Source organism: Lactuca sativa, chromosome 7 (genome assembly GCF_002870075.4).
Source record: "Lactuca sativa cultivar Salinas chromosome 7, Lsat_Salinas_v11, whole genome shotgun sequence".
Taxonomy (NCBI): domain Eukaryota; kingdom Viridiplantae; phylum Streptophyta; class Magnoliopsida; order Asterales; family Asteraceae; genus Lactuca; species Lactuca sativa.
In genome coordinates, this window is record NC_056629.2 from 158,661,206 (window position 1) to 158,680,803 (window position 19,598).

The 19,598-nt window shown below is 33.1% G+C and overlaps 1 protein-coding gene across 1 annotated transcript; it reads left to right on the plus strand.

The window, feature by feature from the left end:
* Positions 1-607: 607 nt before the first annotated feature.
* Positions 608-5,509, plus strand: LOC111895717 (uncharacterized). Its single transcript, XM_023891791.2, has 19 exons — positions 608-747; positions 973-1,145; positions 1,279-1,455; positions 1,530-1,711; positions 1,910-2,006; positions 2,088-2,164; positions 2,561-2,648; positions 2,751-2,943; positions 3,040-3,166; positions 3,275-3,355; positions 3,483-3,584; positions 3,726-3,818; positions 3,907-3,981; positions 4,070-4,189; positions 4,293-4,421; positions 4,534-4,611; positions 4,943-5,029; positions 5,124-5,210; positions 5,288-5,509. Exons 2-19 carry the CDS (start codon positions 1,091-1,093, stop codon positions 5,333-5,335), a joined length of 1,896 nt encoding a protein of 631 aa, XP_023747559.1. The 5' UTR covers positions 608-747; positions 973-1,090; the 3' UTR covers positions 5,336-5,509.
* Positions 5,510-19,598: the final 14,089 nt, after the last annotated feature.

Below are 19,598 nucleotides of genomic sequence, written 5' to 3' on the forward strand. Positions count from 1 at the left end.
CTAAAGGCGATAGGTGCGAATTTTTATGGTGCATGGCCGCTATAGACATATATGGGGCGTGCGACCACACATATACTCGTTGTTTAGGGGACCTAGTTTTTTATATACATTAGAATTAGTAACCAATCAATGACGGGTTAGTGATAAATCAATGACAATTTTTTTTGATTAAATTTATAAATATTTACTTATCATAGTATTAACGATTTTTCTTATATAAAACAAAATACATTTAGGGTCCATTCTTACTTTTAGTATAGGGTCCTCAAAATCAACAGATCGGTCCTAATTAGGAGGAACATTTTCTGCCCCTATTCTATTTGCGTGAGGCCTAACGGTATTAGAGTAGAACATTAGTTGAACGAGTTAACCATTTTAAAAGAAATCTTTGTAATTGCCAATAAACCATTAAATTTAATACCTACCCATATTATTGGGTTTATATATGCCAAATAGAGTACCCACCGAGAAATAATAAAATATATTAATATTATTGCAGTTATGGCAAGTAGAGACGAGTACGCCAAGATAATATAAATCTCCGCAAGAAATAATATAAATCTATGGTTCCATATTATTGTATTTATAGCAATTAGTATACCCCAATAAATAATATAAATCGCTGCAAATGAGCAAATCTGCTATCTTCATATTTCGATAATTGCCCATGTGTTTTACCTTTTAATTAATTAGCGGTTTTGCTAGATCGCCCTATCTGCTTTGGTTACTGGGGTGCCTCCGGAATCGGTATGTTTCTAATTAGTGTACATGTTTTATGTAAAAAGATGGACACAATATGTATAGGCCAAATAAATATTTTCAAAATGGATGATTAGAGTTTAGGATAATATATCATGGACGGAGTCAGTATTTTGTCCAAGTAGAGTACCCCAGCAAATAATAAAAGTCTTCGGAATCTTCAATTATTTATTTTAATAACGCTCAACGTGTTTTATTTTATTTTTTAATTAGATGTGTCGACGTCCAAATTATGACTGGTGGGTAGGTAGATCGCCAAGGAGTAACACAGAGTTGTGTATAGAAACTACTTATTACAAAGAAACATTATAATTTCAAGACGAAAATAATAATGGAGCTAAAGTCAGGCCTATCTGCTTTCGTTACTGGGGGCGCCTCCGGAATCGGTATATTTCTTTGTGTACAAATTTTTTTTTTTCTTCATAAAAATGGAGACAATTAATGTGGTTGATTCAAGTAGTTATTTTCAAATGGATGATGTTCGTGATTCTCTACTGTGATATATATACATACATGCAGGTAGGGCTCTTTGCGTAGCTCTTGCCAAAAAGGGTATATTCGTCACTGTGGTTGATACTTCTGTTGAGAAAGGGGAAGAGGTTGCATCACTTTCACAAAAAGAAAATCTCAAGTTTCATTCGGGATCATTAAAGTTCCCTTCTGCTATCTTTGTAAGATGCGATGTGACTAACCAAGGTGAGTTAATTCATTTTTTCCTACTTATTATCGAAATTGTGAAGTTCATTGACATATTTATTCGATATAAACAGGAGAAGTGGGTGCTGCATTTGAAAAGCACGTGGAAGTATACGGGGGTTTGGATATTTGTATTAATTGTGCTGATATCGAAACTTCTGTGCCATTTTATGAAGACCAAACAGATGGATCAAAATCATGGAGACATACATTCGATGTGAATCTTTTAGCAGTTATTGATTGCACCCAAAAAGCGGTATATATGCGTGATGTTTAACCATGTTGAACTTTAAATCAATAGATGAACATGTATATTATATTTTCTTAATTGCCGTCTGAATAGATAATTTTATTATTAATAGTCAATTTAAAGTTCCATTGCTTACAATTTATTTAAAAGATAATTGGTTTATATAGTACATTAATAAATCATCTATTTCCAAAAAAAATGCAGATCAAAATAATGGAAGCTGCAAAAAAACCTGGTGTGGTGATAAATTTGGGTTCGGCATATCCAATGATCTCTGACCCTATCTATTCTTCCAGCAAAGGTATAATTACATTACTATATATATATATATTATGTTTTATGATGTTTACTTTTTGTTTTGTTGTGTTGCTTTTTTCTAAAGGGGGTGTGGTTATGTTTACACGATCACTTTCTTCTTACAAGGAAAAAGGAATCCGTGTCAACGTGCTTTGCCCAGAGGTCAAACCAAACTCCTTATTTAAGATTCTGGTTTCACGGTAATTAAAGATGATAAAATGATTAAAATCTCTTACAAAACCATATATTTTATACTTAATAAGTTATTTCCTGCGACTTGCCTAGGGTTTGCAATCATATGGTTCTTTTTATTGTAATATTGTTGGATTAAATTAAAAAAAGTACATGCAAATTAATTCATGAAGGCTATAATTAGGAGATAAACAAATAAATTTTACTGTGTGGTATTTCTCCCGAATAAAGAAAGGTAGAGAGAAAGAATACAAAGTAAAAGTTTGTTTTAAATAAGAAAACTTGAATATTTCCCTTAAGTTTAGCAAATAATAAGCGTTTGACTAAATCCATTAATTAAGTAATACTATATTAATATATATGCAGATTAATCGAGCTGAGAAGGCTAAACATGTGGGTTTTCAGTTTCTTAACCTCAATCGAAGCTCTACTTCCATGGATACAATCATACAAGGTACTATGTTGTATTACTTCATCAGAGGAGAGAAATAGAGGGAAACTGATTCTTTAAATTAGGAAATTAATTAGTTGCTTGAGTTGTCATCATATGAAACAGGTGCCTTTCAGCTTATTACCGATGAAAGTAAAGCTGGCTCTTGTTTACTTATCACAAACAATGGAGGCTTGGAATACATGCCAACTTCATCTCAAGAAGCAAAAAACTTGGCAGTGATCCCATCAAGATTGAAGAACACCGTTTCATCAGTTGTTAATTCTACTGTCGAGATCCCTCATAGCTTTGAGCAACTGTAAGTGTGTGTATGTGTGTAAATATATATTCGTCATCATTATATTTCCAATATTTTGATTTCAAGTACTTGTGGCATTTGACACTTGTGATGCAGAATTATTCACACACTTAGTAGAAATTTTCGGAATGCTACACGTACAGTGCGTGCACCATTGAAATTGCCGATTAAAGCAGATCATGTTCTCTTAAAAATCATATATGCTGGAGTCAATGCAGGCGATGTAAGCTTTTTGGGTTCCAATATATTAATAACAATAAATCACATACTAATGCTTTTCTTTATTAACTAACTAAATCACACACCCATCTAATCATCTTTTGTTTGACAGGTGGAATATAGTAATAATGGTTACTTAAGTGGAACCAAAGAAGAAATCAGCTCTAAACTTCCATTTTATCCTGGACTTGAGGTATAATTAAACAATCATACATACAGACACTTTTTAGAATTGGAGTTAAATTTCTGGATTCGAGGATTTGTTTTAAATATTTTGGATATATACTTGGTTCATGTTTTTGACCATTTAAAAAATAAAGGCTGTAGGAATAATTGCTCTAGTGGGTGATGAAGTTAAAAATCTAAAAGTCGGCACTCCAGCAGCAATACTTAATATTGGAGCTTATTCTGAATTTACCATGGTATATGATTGTATATTGAATTAATTTCTTTTTTATCTGTTTACATTCGAGTATTTTAGATAAACTATTTACTCAAATGCAAAATTACAAGGTGTAGGAACAATTTCTTTTCTGATTTTAATTACCATCTTATATTATTAGGTACCCTCAGAACTCATTATTCCTGTCGAATCACCCTACCCAGAAGTTGTTGCCATGCTTGTTTCTGGACTTACTGCATCCGTTGCTCTAGAGGTTTGTTTATATTAAAATTTTTAATTAAAATGTAATATGCATATTTTTTTGATTGAGACTTCATTTGCACGTTACCTTTTTCCTATAGGCAGCACACATGGAGTCTGGAGAGACAGTTCTTGTCACTGCTGCTGCAGGAGGAACCGGACAATTTGCAGTTCAAGTAATTATCTAAAGCTTTTCTAATTAATAATCTCATCTAACTGTATATGTGATGAATTACTCATGATTGATTTTCTGGGATGATATAGCTTGCAAAATTAGCTGGAAACAAAGTAGTTGCAACATGTGGAAGTAAGGATAAGGCTATATTTCTAAGGGATTTGGGAGTTGATCGAGTCATCAACTACAAAGATGAATCCGTAAAAGATGTATGTACCTTAATTTCCATCATCTAAAGTCGATTTAAGTATTATATACGTATACACATTGTTCATTAGGTTATATAATTATATATACAAATTAAATTGTCAGGTTCTTAAGAAGGAATTCCCAAAAGGGGTTGATATTGTTTACGAATCCGTTGGTGGTGACATGTTTGATTCATGCTTCGATGCATTAGCAACTTTCGGAAGAATGCTTGTCATTGGAACGACCTCTCAGGTAATTGAGTTAATAAATTGTACTAGTATTTATGTTCTTTTTATTTGATTTTATATAATTCTAAATAGTTCTCCCTTAATTATCACACTTATCTTTCCTATTTTTGTTTCAGTATAAAGAAGGGATCGGACATGAACCAAGAAACTATCCAGGAATATGTGATATACTTCACCAACAGAGCAAGACTGTGGTATGTAATGGTTTCAAGTTTTACATCCATCCCATGAAAATGAAATGTCTAAATGAACCATATTTTAGCATTTTAAGAAACGTGTTTAATTAATTGTCAAATATCCAAAGTACCCTTAAAGGAAAAAAAAACCGAATAAGTTTATGGATACATAACATCTTGGTAACCTAGAGCAATATTATTTGTCAAATTGGTATTTTACTCGGAAGTAGCAAATTATTGCAATTTTAATCGGAAAATTATAACTTCAGAACCTTGAGTGCATATGTTTTTTTCTTTTTTCTTTTTTTTTTTTTTGCTTTTTCATGGTAAAAATTTGATAAACTTGCAGATTGGATTCAACCTAGGCCATTATCAGCACGTATGGAAAAGACATCTAGATAATATGGTTCATCTTTTCTCTATGGGAAAGCTAAAGGTATCATCATATATATCATAACTTTATTTAGCATCTTTGGGATAATTCTTTCTAATAGATTTCACATGCTACTCTTTCTTTGCAATCATATTAGGTTGGAATAGACCCTAAGAGCTTTGTGGGTGTGCAATCTGTTGTTGATGCAGTTGAATATATCCATTCTGGAAAAAGCATTGGAAAAGTATGCACATACAATACAATCAAACTTGATAGAAATCTTGCATGTATATCATTAACAAGATTGACTTTTCTTTGTAGGTTGTTGTTTGCATGGACCCGAGCTTCAACCAAAAAGTGGCCAATTAAGCTTTAAGCTTACGAATAATCCATAAACACGAATAGGCTGCAAAAACATATTGTGTTCTAGTTCCTTCGTGAATAAAGTTGAGATTGTTAGAAATTTGGGATTTAAAAGCACTTAGAATTCTAAGAATTGTGTATCCACTTTCAAGTTAAAGCATTTTGGTGGTATTTTCGAAATCCTCAATTGGATAAGACGCAGAAATGAGAGAAAACAAAAGAAGAGAATGAGTGGTTATGAATTCGTGTCTTGTATCGGAAGATTATGACAAAAATTGGTTATAAACCATCCAGGTCCGAAAACTGCCACGATGCAGTCTTCTATGTTTTAAAATTTCCAAAAACTGTCCTAACATAGTTTTAGTAACCAACAAAACTATCATAAATTTGTGTTTTCCAAGAAGGGTCAAAATTAGGTTATTTTCAGAAAAACAAACTTCAACCCCAGTCGGGGCTCTGCCCCTTGGACCCTGTCAGGGGCTGCCGTCCCCTGAACCTTGCTCCCAGGGGCGCTGCCCTCAGACCCTGTTCGTTTATTGGCTTCACCCCTAAATGAAATTCTACTTTGAATCTTGAATAAACTTAAACAAGTGTGCACTGCACACCTTCCTTACTCATTTAATATTCATCAAGATTGATTTTGATCAACTAGTTAATCCATTATACTAAAATACATTTAGTGAAACAATTCACCAACAAACCTCCATCATTTAAGTGTGATATTGATTAACTTAAAACAAAACATAACAACAATAAAATGGTGCATAAATGAAATGTCGTGATGATTAAACTTCACATTGGTATATTATTCATTCCAAATATATGAATATCAGGGTGTCACTAAGGATATAACCATTTCTATTCATAGTGAATACATGAAGATAATACACACAATAGTTTACATTCTCCTAAGTTCTAAGTTGACAACATATTTTACTAGCTTGTGTTAAATCCTTCAATAAGCCTATCAAATCCAAGTCTCAACTTCTTTAAGCAGCTAAACTTCATGCTTGTATATGTAGTTCTTTTGTTTTTGGACCTGCAAATGCAATTTTTCAAAGAACTATTAAGAAATAAAATTTCAACAACTTTTACTTGTAGTACTGAACACATACCTTAGGATGATGATAACAATGTGTTCCAATATTCAAATATCAAGCTTTCCACGTTGAATTCAACATCTAATATTACATTAGATGGGGATTGGGTATCTCAATATGAAAATTTTTATGTAGACTTTAAACCCATCCCTATAGCCGCCTTGTGCACAAGATCTCTTCATAACCCTTTGGTTAGATGATTGGCCAAATTCTACTGAGTTCTCACAAACTCCACAGATATGACACTGGTCATGATGAGCTCACAAATCATGATATGTCTAGCACCTACATGTCTAGACTTCCCATTATACACTTGGCTAAAAGCCTTAGTCAAGGTTACAATACTATCACATTTGATAGAAATGGTAGATATCTGTTTGGGTCATAACGGAATTTAATAAATCAAATTCCTTAACCACTCAGCTTCTTTACCAACAACAAGCAGTGCAATAAACTCAGTTTCCATGGTTGAGTTAGTAATACAAGTCTGTTTCTTGGATGCTCAAGAAATGACACTTCCTCCAAGAAAAAACACCCAACCACTAGTAGCTAAGTGACCCTCTTAATTGTTAATCCAGCTGGCATCTGAATAACCTTCCAAAACATAAGGATATCCACTATAAGTTAAACCATAATACTCGAATCCTTTCAAATACTTGAATACTCTTCTTACCGACTGTGAAATTTGAATAATAGAATTATTCGGGATGTAAACATGCAAAGTGAAACACAATAATAAATAATTGAAGAAGACTATACACATACTAATAAAAAAATCTTTATTATTTAATCACCAAAACAAATAAAGATTTATCTATTGCATAAATGTTTCGAGGTAATCGACTTATATATCTTCTAAACTTGTCAAAATTTCTCATGCCAATGTGTCAATACTCTTAGCATGCATATCATGTTTTCCTTTGGACATCACTATTATGAGTGAATCATCGAAAAACATTCACTTTACAACTAGATATCCATCCTCAACCTTTTCTTGGATGTAGTGGAATTCCCTCCTTACCTTCTGTGATCTCAAGAATCCTTAGTTAGTTTGACTGCAGTTTCACAGAATATTTCTAATTCCAATTTATTACTCAAAATAAATCCAAGATCAACTATGAATTTTTCTAATCCTGGTATGCTCCCTGGATATTTCACTCGCACTAATGTGGTCTTACCCAAATTTTCGAATCTACCACCATCTCCTACATTAAACCTTTCACGATACAACTTAAAATGAATATCCATTTAGGCTATGACAAAAATTCATCATTTTCTCTACTGTCTACAAGCAAGCATTCATCGGTATCTTTCAATACATTAGAATGTTCTTGACAGTTATCTAGAGATTTGGTCATACAAATTTCTAATACAATCTCACGATGCTCAGATCATATTATACATCAACATAATTCATATCATTCATGATAAATCCTATATCCAAAGTATATGAGACTCATCTTAATCTATCATTTTCATGATCAAAACAAAAAGACTTTTAAGATTCATTCAACTCCTTGCTATGAAGCATATTAACAATCCCTTAGGAAATTTCCAAAACCTTTCGACACATTGTGCTTTGACTGAATCCTATTTTTGAACTATACCCTCTTTTTTAGATCCTAATACCAAGTATTAATGTTGCTTTCCTATGTCCATCATAGCGAAACAATTCCCGAGATTTTGCACTTTGTAATTTAGAGACATTGTTTCCTATGAGTAGTAATGTTATCAACATGAAATACTAGGAAGACGACACTCCCTCTAGCTTTGACATGGACTCATCTGGACTTCAAGAAAGATAGCACTCTTTGACTCTCTCATGGAAGAATATATTCCTACTACATGATGCTTGTTAAAATCTATGAATAGATTTCTCAAGCCTACACACCTTATTTGGATACTTTTTATGTTTAAATCCTTTTAGGATGTGTCACCCACCCCTAGAAGGTTTCTTGTTAACAAAATTAGTTTAAACATCCTCTTTACCATATCTTTTATCAAAGAAGGAAACAATGGTAACAAATAACCACATAGACCCTTTCTTAGCTACTGGTGAGAATGTTTCTACATAATCAATTTCTTAAGTCTAAATGAAACTCTTTTCCACCATACTAGATTGGAATGTGTGTATACTAATATACATGTTAGTCTACACATTGAAGATCTAATTGCAACCCACTGTTATAAGACTAGGTTTAGGATCAATCGGTTTCAAACATGGTTATCCTTCATGGACTAAGTTTCACTGTCCTTAGACTCTTCTAATGGAAGCTATAGGGCCCACCATTGCTTCCTAGTAGCTATTAGGCTTATCCAAATTTGATCAATGTTTTATTATTGATCAACGTATCTCCTTCCATAGTTAGATGATACTCATAAAAATTAGGAGGTGCTCTAACTCTACTAGATTTGCAAAGAGATAAGGTAATGTTATTTGACTTAATTGGTTTTCTTACCTCAGGTTAAGAGCTAGAACCAACTATAGGTTAATTGTCGGTCATATCTCGAATTTATTCAAGTTCAATATCACTCCCACTGACTTCTTGATATCTATATGTTCTTTCTCTCAAGGAACATTCCTTTTGACCTACAAGCACCACTAATATCAAAAGTCTTTAGTGAATACTCAACAATGTAATATTTCTCATATCTCGATTCAATTTGGTCATTGGTTTCTCGTCTAACGAAAAACCTCACAATCACCAGATCCGAATGTGTGGAAACTTTCCTAGTCTACATTTCATGAGGTGTTTATCAAAACCTACTTAGTTGGTTGTAAGGTTCAAAATATGCTCAACTGTTTCAAGTGTATAATCCCAATAGTGTGTGAATGGTAGCGAAGCACGAGTAATCAAAGATCGAATGTTATAGCATTCGATTCTCCTTTAGCAACATAATCACATTATGGTGTCCTTGGAGAAGCTTATTATGGAAACCATTCCACAATCTCTAAGATGATCGTAGAACTTAATAGAAGGCATTCTCCTTTTCTTTTCAGATTGGATATCCTTTATCTTCATTCCTAATTGATTCCCTACTTTTTTATGGTACTCTTGAAACCTTTCAAAGTGTCAGAATTATGCTTAATCATATTAATATAACCACATCTATTGAAACTATCAATAAATATGACATAGTAATATATGTTGTCCCTTATGGTGGATCTGATGGGTCCACACACATTAGTGTGTACAAGATCCAAAAATACTTTGTCTTAATTACATGTCAATGTGAATGATGACTAAGTCGTCTTTCCAATATACAAGATTCACATACATCATCCAAGTAATGGTCGAATGATTCCAAGTCTGATCCAATAGGTGCTTGGTGATGTGATTCTTACATATGTGGTCAAGGAAATTATGCCATAAGTGTAATCATAACTAAACTATTATAGGAATCAATACTCAAGTCATTATTGCTATTACTAGAAACACAAACTACAATTTCATGAATGCCAATTGCAAGAAGATGTTTTAAACAGAAAACAACAATCTTTATAAACTAAAATTGTCACCTTTCCATTATGAAATGAAAATTGATATTCATGATTATGCAAGGCATAATATGAAAATTTGTTTTTCTAGACATCTTCGAAGAGTAATAGCAAATAACTAGATATACCGTAACTCCATTACTAAGCATGAACTCGAAAACCTTAAACATCAAGACATGCGACACTTGTCTATTCGAATGATTAGATTTAGCTTTTTATGCTTAACTACTTTCTTTCTTTCAAATCCTACAATGCCATCCAAATGTGGTTACCACATCATGCACTAAGGAACCACGAATATTGAAAGTATTATGGAGTTCGATTATTCAAGTACTTGATGTAGAGTCAAACATTTGACATTACCATCTCAAAATACTTAGGGCAACTTTGTTTCCTATGATCCTTGTATTTGCATTAATTGCATGTCTTTTCTGAATAATGGTTGTGTGGAATAGAGGACGCACCAATTCTATTACCTCATAATGTGAAGTTTTGGCCGACACTGTTCCTTTCCATTTAGGATTCGAACGTTTCCTCTTCTTTCCATCAACATTCAGAAAAGCAATGTTTTGACCATACTATTCATAGGATAAATCAGGTTGAAAATATCATAAGAATTAGTGAGAGATATAAGAACTAGATCTGTAACAAGACTCTTGTTTAGGGCAACATTGAGATTTTCACGTTTGTCTATGTAACTCTCATTGATTACATGCAAAACTCCTTTTTTTAATTCAAATTCAATTAGGATCCTCTTTGATTTTTCAACTCACTCTTGTATTGCCTTTTGGTGAAAAGTATTTCATTAATTGCAAATGCATTTCATATGTTTGAATGTTCACAAAAATCAGTTTAAAACATCGAGCACATGGACATAATGATGCAAGAGACCTTTTTAAAAAAGTATACATAATAATGAGAATAAAAACTTATTTACTATTGATGTATTGTTGATCTGAGGGATATGCTTATCATGAACATCCTTCCCAATATAAAAATTAAGGAAGATTCCATAGAAAATGAGCAATTCTTAATAGAGAACAAGGCGAAGCTAGAATTAGAAAGTGGGTGGAGAGGTAGGATACGATTGCTTCTAACCTAAAGGAGGAAGTTTAGATAAGTTGATTCATTCCTTAATTATTAACCTAATTTTAAATTAAGGCTAGGATCTATATTCCTAAACTTTGAAGAGGGATGTTGTAATCAAATTACGAATCTATTTTAGATAAGTAAGGCTTTTACCAATTTCAATCTTATGAAACTCCTAGATCTTTTTACATTCATTGAATCTTATCAATTTCAATATTATGCTCTCACTTTTTTAACTGGGATGCCAAGGATCACAAATGAGATGTGAATAACCATGCAAACCCACATTACACTCTCGATGTCATTAATGATGTCACATTGATGTGTCGGTTAACCACACACGCTCCATTAACAATCATAAAATTGATTTTGTACCATCGTTTCAACTTTGTAATCCCACATGTCGGTTAACCACACACGCTCAACTAATGACTCACAATGAAATGATATGTTTTTTTCATGGATTAGCATAAATTTCACATTTCTTCCTAAACTAACTAGAGTAGGATTTTGTAGAATGTTCTAGTACTTTATTTATTATACTTTTATTTTTATTTATGTCCTATCAAATCCATTCGGCTAACGAACCTCCACCACACAAAGAAGCGGTGGGTGGGTGAAACGGACACCCATTCAATGGTCCTTTTATTGGTTGTTTCCTTATACTTCTCTTATAACATGGCTTCGTAAATGAGACATACTGGAGATTCAATTAAATTTTAATGATACATATAGTAACAAGGTCTTTTATATATGTATGGGGCGTATTTTAAACATTTTAAAATTTCAAGGTTTAAATGTTAATTATCTAAGTTAACTATTAATTAATTAATCTTATAAACCCTTATATGATTTATCTTTATCTTTTATTAACCATTAATTAATTTAATATTAAAATCCATAAAAGGCAATTGTATTCAATTATCTTATAATGAAAATTAGGTTACCTTATTTAATGCCTTAAAACAAGAATTAGGGTTTTAATTTTACAAAGCATTATGCAAAACGTATTTTAACAGTTAAAATTCAAATAATGACTAATATAAACTCTATAATCTAATTAGGCAAGCAAACATAAATAAACGATTTTTTGAAAAAATGCGGCGCTCCCTTCGTAAATTCATTTTTTTCATCTATTATGCACTCTTAATTTCAATACATGGCTCTGATACCACTGATAGAATTTATAGGTTACAAATTCTATGTACATGCGAAAAATCACTTAAACTCTTAAGGGTACATGCAACTTAAAGGATCTACGTCTTTACACATTAATAACAACATACTTATGAAATTACATGAATACTGTGCTATAATGGAAAATTACAAGTTAGGGTTACATACCTTTGATATTGTTATAGTAAACAATATCCTTTATTCCCTTGTTGATCTTCAGAAAGCTAGCACAAAAAATATAGTTGTCTCTAAAGGCTCACACCCAAACCCTAGAAACCCTAGAATGAAGAGAGGAGAGATGAGAGAATTTTTGTTCTCTACCTTCTAGGTATGAGAAGTCATGAAAATATGATGTCCAAGGGTCCTATTTATTGTTTAGGTAATTTGCAGACGGATACTTCTATCATTGCCTCTTTTGTTCAACTATTGAACAATTACAATTCATCCGTTGCACTTTAAATTAATTTCAACTAATCCCAAATTAATTCCAGATTAATTCTCATTAATAATTAATCAATTTTAACTATCTCTAATTAATTCACAATTAATTATTAACTATTTAATAATCGCATAATAAATTAACAAATCATTTTATCTCTTTCTCCTAAAGTCATTTCTAGCTATTTCTAGCTTTTGAGGGCAATCGAAAAACGACTTTACTTTTAATCACAAGAATATACAAATTTAGTTATGACCTTAGACATCTTAATCCAACAGTTTTCACATCCATTTGGTAGACCACAAGATTATGTATAACTACAAGACCTAAGAATGTTCTAATAGTGTAAATTCTAGCAAGAGGAGCATAAGTATCAAAGAAATCAATGTCTTCCTTTTGCCTAAAGCCTTGGATAACCAATCTAGTTTTATACATGTCTATTGTGCCATCCACCTTTATTTTATTTTTGAGGATCCATTTACATCATAATGCCTTGCAACCAGGCGGTAAATTAGACAATACCCAAGTATTGTTATACATGATAGAATCAATCTGATCCCGGATAGGGAAAATGCTTCTCGTGTTATGAGCAGTCTAAGGAATGTTGGTTAGTGTCTATTGATCGATTTCTATGTATGTGGCTAACGGCTTATTCATTGATTTTTGTGTTGAGTTGTGCATTTTTGAGTTAAAATAATCCTACAAGTTTAAACACTACAAGTTTAAACAGAAACAAAAGAAAATCTTCACTTTTATATTTGTTTTATTACAGTCAGGGTTGAAACGAAAGGGCCCCAAGTTTTTGGTTCGTCTAGAGCCCCAAATCTGGTTGAGCCGCCCCTGATGTATGATCAAACCATGGAAATGCATAGGAAATTCTAGGGAGGTTGACATGAACGTTAAGGATAATTAAAGCAGAAGCCTTTTATTTTTTGGTGATGGTTGGTGTCTCAATGAAGGTGATATTTACATAGAACCAATATCATCAATGGTCACTTTTTGCAGAGGCATGATCAGGACTCATGTATACTGATATTGAACTTGTGCTTGTTCATGTTGAACTCCTGCATGGACACTTAAAGTTTCCAGGCATCTAAGGCTTAGAGAAAGCGGGAAGTGCCCCAAGAACCCAATGTGTGTCCTCTGCATCGGACCGAAGTCCGGAACTGACTAGGGCCTTGTCCTTTGTATCGGACCGAAGTTCGGAACTGACTGAACATAGCATAACATAATCATAGCATATAACAATAACATATATACTGCATACTATATCGGGCCGCAGCCCGGAACACATAACACATAGACATGCCTGTATCACAAAGACATCAAGCATACTGTACTACTTCTCGGGACCACCCCGACATCGGACCGCGCGGAACTACTACTATCTAAACAGGCCAACATTGTGGCCGTAGACCCGTTCCTACCGGAAGGAAACTCACCTCGTAAGGCTGACTACTGAAATGCTGATCGGGAACTGTCTAACTGCTGCTCCGGCAACTCCCCGGCTACAATTTCCATAAAGACACTTAGTCACACACTGATACTAATCTTAGGGTAAAGTGATTATTTTACCCCTAGCCAAAGTCAACATCTTGGTCAAAGTCAACTGCCAGTTAACCTGACTCGCCGAGTTGGGCCGCCAACTTGCCGAGTCCCTATCCTTTCTTCTATTCCCAAACCTGACTCTATTCGTCGAGTTTATCAAAGACTCGATGGGTTCTCCTTCTATAATAACATCGGGTCAACCTTCATCTGACTCGCCGAGTTGTATGAACAACTCGTCGAGTCCTCCTTCATCATATGAACACGTCCAGTCTACGACTCGCCAAGTTGTATGAAAAACTCGTCGAGTCTGTTCTTGTGGTTAAGAAGATTGCCTTAGACTCGTCGAGTGTGTTCTTATACTCGCCGAGTCCCATGGTTTCAAGATTATGGCTAACTCTTAAAATGAAGAAACACTCATTGGGACCTTCCTAAACCTCTGTTAACATTCAACTGGGCTCCTTTGAACCACAATAGATTGGGGACTCCAGCCTCGGACTCGCCGAGTTGCAAGAACAACTCGTCGAGTCGCCTATTGTCCAAGTCTATAACTTGATTTCTGATGTACAACTCTCGTCCAAAAGGTAGATCCGGGCTTCTAAGGTTGATCTAACACGTAAAGTTATGAACTTTACGTGCACGCATGGAAGTATAAGCTTTAAGGACCCAAAAAGAGGTCTAAAGAAGTGCATGGGCTAATATGGCCATAGAGCTTGCATCTTTATGCCATGAACTTGGTTCTAGAGTCTAGATCTGAAGGTGCATCGACTTGGGACGTCCAAGTCTTAAGGATCAGGCTTATTGACCCCAAAACTCCATAAAGAGGGCAAAGGAGGAAATCTATAAAACCACAAATCAAGTTTTGAGCTTGAATACCTGAAAGTGAAGAGAAACTGATGTTTCTCCTGGATCTAGTCCTTCTCCCTTGATCCTTATTCCTTCCAACTCTTCTACTAGATACACAATGCACCAAAAACCCTCTAAGTCACTAAGAAAGCTTAATATTGCTAAAAGGGAATTAGGGTTTCGAAAGTAATGCTCTGGAGGTGATGGAGGCTGGACCCGAAGCTCATGATATGGTTTAAATAGGGTGCAAACCCTTTAATTAGGGTTTCATCCATACTGGCCTACTCGTCGAGTCCAAGCGCAGACTCGGCGAGTAGATTACTTAAACCCGCATCCCAACCTCACATCTACTTGACGAGTTAGGGCTGCCACTCGTCGAGTCACTAATACAAATGATATAAAAGTAGATCAAATACGTACCAGTAACGGGACGTTACATAAATAATACTTTTTGGCATCATCTTTTGCCTAATATCCCCAGTTTTGTACCATTTTTCCTTAAAAAGTCTAAAAATTCTCAAATGTTTAGGAAAAAATTGATGATTTTTAAAAAAATATATATATATTTTAGGTATGACAGACTTCGTAGATTTTCATTTTTTGGTTTGATTGGTACGTATATATGTTTAGTTTTTGTGTAACAAAAAATTATATTAGCCAAACTTATTGTTAACCTTGTGTCCCCTGCAATGAAAATTCATGGATTTGCTGCCATTCTGTGTGCCAATGTTGATTTTTGCAAGGGCCATTTAATGAATAGGCGTTCTCTTCACAGAAGCTATAAAGATGATGCAAACTAATGATATCTTTTGTTTTAGCATTTTATCAAAGTAATATTCAAACCCTATTATAACAATATTTTCTAAAAAAATATATACTTCTTATTCGTATGAATCATAGTTAATGACTTTTTAATTACATTTAATTATTGCATATTTTCATTAAGATTTTTTTCTATTATGTATGTTTTGTAAATTAAAGTTTTAGGGTTCATCCTTTTGTAGTGAATAATTTTTATACTAGTTTAACATAATAACTTATAAATGGCGATAAGTTAACGTACAACATAACTCATCATTAAATTTTTCTTGTTCATAAAAACACTAAACTAAAATATTATTCAATGATATGTTTTGATAATAAAGGATGCAAAAATAATAACTAAAGGATTTATGTGGTTCACATTATCCAAGTAATCATGCTAATTTACGGGCAAACTAAAGACAAATTTTATTAGATTTGTAGAATACACAACGGTCACACACACTTTCTAAACATATTTTATGCTTATGGTTACAAATGTAATGACATGTCTGTTTATGATAATAAAAGTTGACTCAATACTAGTTGTAGGCCAATGACATCTTCTCTGCCAAAGCCGATAAACCCATAACATATCTAAATTAAAAAGTAACATATATAAATTTAACCCCACCCCCACCCACCCCACCCCCCCCCCCCCCCCCCCCTACAAATTACCCCTCATCATCTGCAATTTTCCATTCATGAAACTCTTAGAGAAATTTATTTTCTCATAGAAACACATTGTACTTTTTCATTCATCTCAAACACCTCAACCCCCATTTCACGTGCTTTCTTTGAAAGCTCTACTTTTGTAGCTCGTATTTATTTTTTATTTTTTTGACTTTTTTGCATCTTTTATTCATGTTAGTCTTTCAAGCTTCAATATAACTCAGACTTTCCCTTGGAACATAGATATTGAAAGAGTGACTTTCAATTTTTCTTTAATTGATTGATATGGCATCCTTGACCTCATTAGAAACCCTCCGTGTTATAATTTATTCATCGCTAGGACATTTGAAATTTTGGGTGATCTGAGAGAAATTTTTTATTGGAGACGAAGAGAAAGACATGTTTTGGTACGAAATAGTTATTATACAAATAGTCTATGGTTGTAGGTAATAGGTGGTGTGGTAGGTGGAAATTGATTAATATGTGATAGTACACAATATAGTTTACACACATCATTACCGAATAATAGTACCAAATAAAACTTAGTATCATAGTAACAAAAAAAACTACATATTATTTAATAAAATATCATATTCTAATACACTGCATCGTATTAATGATCTTTTTCATTATAAGAAAAAAAAAATCATTATCGGCGACGTTATTAGCGACGACACTAGCATTTAGCGGCGACTCTAGCTAGAGTTGCCGCTAAAAGCTAGTCTCACCGCTAACAATGTCGCCGGTAATGCCTTAAGGCCGAATCCACACTAACACCTTCCGGTAAATATCAATCGTTCGATCGATGATCTAATCCAACGACTGGGGTTCATCGTCGCACTAAGTCAACACCGCCGATAATTTGCCGCTGCTAAAGGTAACAATTGTTGGCGCTAAAGGTGGAATAAAAAAGACATGGTAACCTTCCCTCCAGAGTTATCGTTGTTGTTGATGATTATCACCGCTAAAAACTTAAGTGTCGTCGGTAAAAGTGTTGCCGGTAAAGGTCTCCACAAATTAAAAAAAAACGACGTAGAAGCTTCACTTTCTACTTCTTTGGTTTGTTCAGCTCTGTTTTTTTTCTTCCCTCATTTTCTTTCCACCAAGATCGATTCTGACCATGGGGAACTCCCCATTGTGAGATTACCATCGAAGGGGTTAAGGGATTCAGTTTCTCCGGCGAAAAGGGCTTCAACTCCGGCGAAAATCGTGCAACTCCTGTAAAAGGTAGCTTCAACTTTTGATTTCTCTTTCTCTTTCTCTTATAACATCGATTTCCAGCTCAATCTTGTGATTAATTGCAAAATACTTGTCAATTTCAATTTTTTTGGTTTCTTTGTCTTGGTTACCGTAGGGTAGAGTGTGACTACAGAGGACCACCACCAACGACTACACCATCTCTTAAATTCTAGCCACCATAGGTTCTTTTTTACTTTGAATTTCGAGATTTTATTGCAAAATATGTGTTTGTATATATTATGTGGAATTTGGCATATGTGTATATAAATAGTGTATTTTTTCATCATCAAGTATTTTTTTGGTGTATTTGGTGTATGTATATGAAAATGTGTGTATTTGGTGTATCTATGTGTGTATAATATGTATATAAAAAAACATGTGTATTTTGTGTAAGTAGAATGCTATTATGTATATATGTGAAATTATGTATATGTGGTATATGTATGTGAAAGTATGTGTATTTGAGTATAGTAAACATGTCTTTATGATGCACATAAAAAAATGTGTTCTAATTTCAACTTAGTGATTGTATTTAATTTGTATACGCATGTTTATATGTCTAATTGGATTTTTGCATGTTTATTAGTTTATTTTTTATGTTTATGTGTTCATTGTATATGCTTAGTATTTGGTATGCAATCTATAATGTATGTGTTATACTGTATGCATATGTGTATTTGTATATATTGTGTATTTGTGTATATATGTATATGTATGATGGATATATATATATATATATATATATATATATATATATGTTTATTTATATGCAAACAAAAATGTATGTGTCTATAATGTTATGATTTAATTAGGCAAGCCTCAAAATTACAATGCTATAATTAAAAAAAAAAAAGTAAGATTTTATAACTAATAATTTCATTTAAAAAAAAGTAGGATGATATAATTTACAATGTCACTTAAAACAAAACCAAATACCATAAATAACAAAAATATAAAAAAGTAAAACGTTATAAATAACAAAAAAAAAATCTTCAAGATTCTATTCGTTTGTGTCTTCTTTATTTCAAATGACATTGGGAATTATAGCTCATATAGCAGTACTTGGTATAAGAAGGTAACGTACTATACATGTAATTATTTATTTAAAATATAATCTAATTTTTAATGTTAAATAGAACCTTAAGAGAGTGGAAACGTTTCGCAAGGTTCATAGCGATAGGAGTGGTGTATTTGTTAGTATCGAGACAGAACAACAATACGTAAGTATTTAATTATAATTTTATCATATAATTAAGTGTTTAATTAATACTTAATTGTTAATCACTTTTGAAAAACACGGAATTGGTTAATGGAAGAGTTCTTATAACAAACGCAAGGGCTGGAGGGTAAAAGAGAGTTAACACCCGCTTAAGAAAGAGTTACTTTCTAGAAAGTATTATGAGAACGACATGACCATATATAGGCATCAGCCGGAACTGCCATCCCGCAGATTTCACAGCCATTGTAACCAACACCACAGTCATCACAACCATCACAAGTAAAACAAGGTTATTTAATTTCAATAAATGCATGTTGATTTGTTAATTTTTTGTTTGCGGTGATTATTTTCTAAAAAGTTTTGGTAATTGATTTTTTGTCCCAAGTGTACCAAATAGCAATGTAGTTTGGTTTTTTTTTGTCTTAGTTTAAAAATAGTGATGTACTTTGGCATTAATAAATGCATGTTGATTTGGTAATTATGCTTTTGTCCCAAGTACAAGAAATAACAATGTACTTTTGGTATTTCTTGTATTTTAAGTGCAAGAAATAGCAATGTACTTTGGTATTTCGTGTATTTAAGATTCTTTAGCACAAATAGAAATGTACTTTGGGTTTTTGTCCCTAATTTATATTAGCAATGTA